Genomic DNA, 6,496 nt, shown 5'->3' with positions numbered 1-6,496 from the left:
GCTGTGGCGGAGCTGCCCCGGGAGGGCTCCGGCCCGGCCCGCGTCGCGGCGCAGGGACAGACGGGCCCCGATCCCGGCGCAGCCCCGTGGCAGGAGGGGAGGAGGACGAGCGCGACCCCGACCGCAACAGCAGACCACTGAGCGAACAAGGAGGCCGGGTCCGTCACGCGGCTCCGCAGTGCCCACAGCCGAGCTTCCCGCGCCGCTAAGCCCCCCACTCACCGCTGCCATCTTCCCGCTGCTGGCCTCTCGCACTCTTTTGGAGGAACCCTCAGCACCTGGGGTGATAGCGCGAAAAAACGCGACAGCAGGGGGACCACGTAAACCCAACGTCCCCGGGGATCAGAAGGTACAGTCACATCCACAGCGCCTGCGCAGTGAGTCTGCCTAGGTCCAGCGACGATGCTGACTGGACAGTTTAATGGCCCCGCCCCTTTGGAGCTGAATGACAGCAGAGTGGGCAAGCAAAGGGTCAGCGAGAAATGGCTTCTGCTCTGGTTTCTACTTGTCAGGACCCTTAAATTTTAACGGGATTCACGCTCTTCCGCCTCATCCCACTGCAGTGATTGCATGTGAAAACACGAGTGCAGTTGTGCTGGTGTGTGTGCTTGTAAGTGTGCGTGTGTGTGCATGTGAGTGTGGGTTACTGAGAACCAACAGGCACAGTAATCAAAGGCTCCTATACCTCAGCTTCACCTTCAGGCCCCGAGGACATTTTTAACTTTTTTTTTTTCCTGTAGGGCTAAGTAGCTCCTTAGTGTAAAACTAATTTCCAGAACTTTGTAAGACTGGAAAGACCTTTTAAGCTGCCTATACAGACCATACTCATAGGTAAAATAAATCAGATCCGCGTGTGTAAACATCGTATTGTCTCCCTAGCATAAGAAAAGAGTAAATAAAATCCAAAAGATACAACAGATATTGTGAAAAGGAAAGAAACTGCTCAAAAGGAAAGATGAACTGGGATGGGGGAAAGGAGAAAAGAAAGGAAGAAGGGGGGAGAGTTATATATATTATTTATATATATTATGTAATATTATATATTTTATGTATAAAAGATAGCTAAGATAATTGTACTACTAATCTCTATTGGTTTACCAGTTCATGCCTAATTGTTCAATTTTGCGCGTCTATATCTGGCAATTTGAATAACTCCTTTGAAGATAACATTATGCAATGTAGCAACCATTGCTAATTTCCTATCATCTTGTGTTGAAATTCTGTATCTTTTTACAGTTTTTTAAAAATTCTCTTTAAAATAAAAAAAAAAGCTGCCCATTCCTGATAGGGGAGATGTAGCTCTGTGGTAGAACTCTAGCCTAGAATGCTTGAAGTCCTGGATTCTCATTTCAATATAGCAGAAAACTTTCTGTTGTGAATTCTACTCAACCTCTACATGCCCAGTTTTTCTTTCTGACTCTGATTTCGACTATCGTGCTTCATATAAGTGAAACAGTATTGTACTTGAACTTTTCTGTCTGGCTTATTCCACTTAGCACACTATCCTCTCAAACTGCAAATGTCACCAGGGAAGTGTCCAAACATTCTTTTTCTTAATGCTGAGAATTTAACACAGGACCTTGCTCATGCTAGGCATGAGTTCTGCCAGTACCGAGCAACATCATCAGCTTGGATTTAGTTTTTATTATTTCCATACAAAGCATCTCAAACTTGTCCAGAAATGCCTCAAACTTGAAATCTTCCTGCTTTGGTCTGTTGAGATGATTATGGATATCTGCCACAGTGCCTGCAAAAATGCAATAAAATCTTAATTTGTGAGTGTAATTCATACCTAAGTCATGTTTATAATCCATAGCATTTGTGTGTCAAAGTGAATTTCCACATAAGAAATAATGAAACCTCAGATGATTCCTTCCACAGCCTCAAAATATTCATATAAAAAGATTATAATACTGTAATATAATATAAAACAACAAAAAAAACCCAAAATATAGGTAAAAATAAACAAATTATCCTTACCTTTGAAAGCCTTCATGGCTGGTACTAGGGAGACAATAGAGAGGAAGATTATTGTGTAAGATGAATTTCATTATCACTAATGGAATTACAACTGTCTATTGGCTCAATGAAATCTTTTTCTTTTATTTTCCTTTTAACAGGGAACCTGTCCAGTGGTACTTGCTTTTGCCTTCTTTTGAGAATTTCACAGAAATGTGACATTGAATTATGGTTAAGCAGATTCACCATTTGTACTTCTACAACCTTATTTGGGTTGCGCCTTTCTACAAAATTTTGTACTCTGTCTCATATTTTACACATCTCCCTAACCTGAGATTTTCCTCGTTTTGTGGAACACTCATAGAACATGTTACTCAGTACCCAAGGTTATATTGTACTTGGCTTTTTAAATGTTATTTCTTTCAACAACCACACTATCAATGGTCCCAACAATACAGGCACTTTCTTTTTGGCTAATCTGCTTATTTTTCAAATTATTTATTTTGACTTTTTCCCTTAATTCTTACTGTAGATATCATGAAAGAAATTAGCATGTGACAGTCTAAATTTTGGTCTGGCTGGAAATTTCCTCTACTAGATAATTTAGTCAAGAATGTTTAAATTCAGCATCAAAGTCTAAAGATGTTGGCCAATTGTAGAAAAAGTGTTTGCCAAAATGAAATATGCATGGCCTATAGTAAAATTGCCAGTGGAGTCCTTCTTTTCTTGTTCCTGACTTTTGGGGGAAAGCTTTCATCTTTTCTCCATTTAACATGATATCAGCAATAGTTTTGTTAAAATGGCTTCTGTTGGACTAATATAAAATCCTTCTATACCCATTTTATTCGGGTTTTTATCATGAATGAATGCTGGATTTTGTCAGTGCTTCTTTTTCCGCGTGGATTGATATTTTCATTTCATTTTTATCTTTGTTTCTTTTTATTGGTGTATCACATTTATTGGTTTGGATATGTTGAGCCAATCTTACTTCCTTGGAATGAAGACTATTTGATCATGATGTATTATATTTTTGATGATTTGTTGCATTCTGTTTGCCAGAATATTGAGGTTTTATTCTCTATGCTCATTAAATAGATTGGCCTATAGATTTCTTTTTTAGTTAGGTCCTTATCTGGTTTTGGAATCAAGGTAATGCTAGCTTGAATGAATGAGAAATTACTCCTTCCCTATCACTTCCATTAAAGAAATTGAGGTATATTGGTGTTGTTTCCCCCTGTTGGACTGTTCATGGTTTTCATATCTTCTTCATTTAGTTTAGGTAATTCATACATGTCTAGGAATCTGTCCATTTTTTACAGATTCTCCACTTGTTGGAGTATGATTTTTAAAACTTGTTACTAATAATCTTGTGGATATTGGTGGTGTCTGTTGTAATTTTGTTGTTCACTTCCTAACTGCACTGACACTCTTTTATTTTTTCATAAGTTTGTCTAAGGGATTTTGTTTCTTCTTTTTAAAGAATCAATTTTTTAATTCTTTTTTTATGTTTTAAGTCTTGGTTTTATTAATTTCCACTTTAATCATTAGCATTTCCTTCCTTGTACTTGATTTGAATTTAGACTGTTGCTGTTTCTCTAAGCCCCTGAGGTGCATCAGTAGATTATTTGTTTGGTTTTTCTCTATGTTTTATAATGTAAGCTTTCCCAGCAAAATTTGCCTCTTAGAATGGCATTCATTGTTTCTCATGGGTTCTTATACGTGATGCTGGCATTATTGTTCTATTTCACATTTTCTAACATTTCTTTGCATGTTTTTTTCTGTGACTAATGGGTTGTTCAAAAGTGTGTTATTTAATTTCCAGGTTTTTGCAAAATTTATGTGGTTTCTTTGGCTATTAATTTCTAGTTTCATTGCAAAATGATCTGATCATATACTTAGGGTAATTTCCATTCTTTTGTATTTATTTAAGTTCTATGAGCTATTATATGATCTATTTTGGACAATGTTTCACGCTGTACTGTGAAGAATGCAAATTTTATGGTAGTAAGGAAGAAAATTAGATATCTAATCAAACTCTTAAAAGCTATAGTTTGTTCTTTTTTGTTGTTGTTCTTGTTATCATTGTTGAATTTTTGTCTAGTTGATCTATTTGTAGGACTGTGGTATTGAGGTTCCCCACTATTATTGTGTTGATGTTTATATTATCTTTTGTGTCCAGTAGAGTTTCTTTAATGAAGATTTAGTAATGGTATTTGATGCATATATATTTATAATTATATAATCCTCTTGAATTATTCCTTAACTAATATAGAGTGACCTTCTTTGCTTTTCCTGATCTGTTTTGGTTTGAAGTCCACTTTGAATATAAAATATCTCCTTCTGCTTGTTTTTGGGGTCCTGTTGCATGAAATAATGTTCTCCATCCTTTTGGTTTTTAGCGCATGTTTAATTAAATGTTTCTTTTTTATGTAGACCACTGTTGAGTTCTATTTTTCAATTCATTGTGCCAATGTGTCTTTTTTGATTGGAGAATTGAGATCAATACATTAAATTATCACAATGTTATGGACTTATTTCTGTTATTGATTCCTTTAATTTTCCTGTATATTCAACTATTCATCCTGCCTCTGTATAAATTCCACAAAATTTTGGTGGTGTTGTTTTCATTGTCTCTTTCTAGAATATGCTTGAGAATTTTTTCAGTGCTGGTGAATATCTTAAGGTGCTCTTTTTTTTATAGAAAGACTCTATAAATTTTGAAAGATAATTTTCCAGGATATATTATCAGTCAGAGGTGGCAGTTGTATTTAGTTTGTGGCTCAAATCTTAAGTTTTTATCTATGTATTACCTTTTGTAATATACTGAGTCCAGGTTCATGTTCTCTGAAAACTCCCTTGATCTCCAAAGTCAAATGTGTGTCCACATGTATTCACAGACAAGCACACTCCCTGCTTTAAAATATATTACATGCCATGTTACTCTGGTGTTCTGCTAATGTCATACTGTTCTCAATTTCAGATCATACTACTTAAAATGAATGGCTATCAGGTAAGCTGTCTATATCATGCTATTGTTCACTGAATGAATGTGTGACTGGTACCCAGAAATTCTATTTTGTGACTCTCCCATATACATGTAATATTGCGACTCAATTTTGGCATGGCCATTTTTGACCCTGTATTTAGAAAAATTTCTTATAAACATGTTCAGTAAGCAAACTGGAATATTAAATGGCCCTGAGGGGAGAAATGTTCTAATAAACATCTGTGCCCCCTGACAGACTGTAATAAAAAACAAGCTTTCTGTTTCTGGTCTTATTCCAACACTAATTATACCAATTTCAGAACTAACAAAAATAATAAAGGTGAAAAGAAAATACATCAAAGAAAAAGTAAATATCATCATTTTTATGCTAAGACACAAATTGAGTATCTCTATAAGAAAAGTGTGCAGAAAGATTAATAATGCAAAATTCAAAAAATAACTTGACAAAGAGCAACAATTTCCATGAGATGTACTGTTTTAGATTCCAGAGTAAGAGTCCATTAGTATGTGTTTTTATGTGAAAAAATTCAGGCATGGAAAACACATAGTTTGTTTTTCCATGGTTCAAGAACAGAGAAGGCAAATCTTTTTCTTTTTCACTTATTCTTTTGTGTGTTACTAGGGATTTAAACCAAGGTTTTAACTTTGAGTTACATACCCTGCCTTCCCCATCCCCTTCATTGAAATACATGATCACCAAGTACCTAATCCAGATTGGGCTGAAACGCGATCTTGCTATTTCAGCCTCCAAGAATTCTGGATTAATGGTTTGTGCCACCACACTCAGCCTGTATTTTTTTACATAGTATCTTTTCTGTTGTTCCTACATTTCCAGTTCTAAACTCTTTAGAGAAAGCTAGTGAACACAAGTAGTCCTCATTGTGGACTACAATGGACTACGTTGTATCATCCAACATAAAAATACTCCCAAGATTAGTTTCTGTAAAATCCTATACACATCATAAAAATTCTAACATTTTACCATGAATAAAATCTCGCATGTGTCTGATCCACAAACAATTACATTGCCCATGTTTATTACATTGTGCTCTGTCTTCATATTATAAGATCCAAACAAGCAGAAACTTGTTAATTAACCTTTCTTTTCCCACAGCACCATGTGACTACATCTACATTATATAGAATAAAATTTAATAAAAGAGAAGTTATAAAATGAGAAAGAAGACTTGGAATAAAATCAAATTAAACTGAATGGTTTTAAAAACAAGTCTATTAAATATCATGGAACAGAACCTCAACTATTAAGCAAAAGATGAAATATAATAACAGTAATTTAATTCTATTAAAATAGATTGATAATTGGCAAGATATAAACATAAAATAATAGAATTATGCATTGCTTGAATGCTGTGATCAATAGCAGAAGACTAGTTACTAATGTTGAATGAATTAGGAATTAAATCTCAGTGTACCCATGCATTTAATTCATGGAAAGGTTGTGTTTTAATTTACTTTGAAAAGCTAGAGTAGTTAAATTAAAGCTGGCATGAATGAATGCAATATATATTT

General features: G+C 35.2%; 1 protein-coding gene across 1 annotated transcript in view; it reads right to left on the bottom strand.

The window, feature by feature from the left end:
- The window catches only part of LOC102022449 (zinc finger protein 709-like), a 10,950-nt gene extending 10,576 nt beyond the window's left edge, over positions 1-374 (bottom strand). The window contains 1 exon segment of the mRNA XM_013510163.1: positions 223-374. Coding sequence (XP_013365617.1) covers positions 223-231 — 9 coding nt within the window. The 5' untranslated portion in view covers positions 232-374.
- Between the last annotated feature and the right edge of the window lie 6,122 nt (positions 375-6,496).

Source organism: Chinchilla lanigera, unplaced genomic scaffold (assembly GCF_000276665.1).
Source record: "Chinchilla lanigera isolate Chin_1 unplaced genomic scaffold, ChiLan1.0 scaffold00225, whole genome shotgun sequence".
Classification (NCBI taxonomy): domain Eukaryota; kingdom Metazoa; phylum Chordata; class Mammalia; order Rodentia; family Chinchillidae; genus Chinchilla; species Chinchilla lanigera.
The sequence above is the reverse complement of the archived record's forward strand: the minus strand, read 5'-3'. Positions and strand labels throughout refer to the sequence as shown.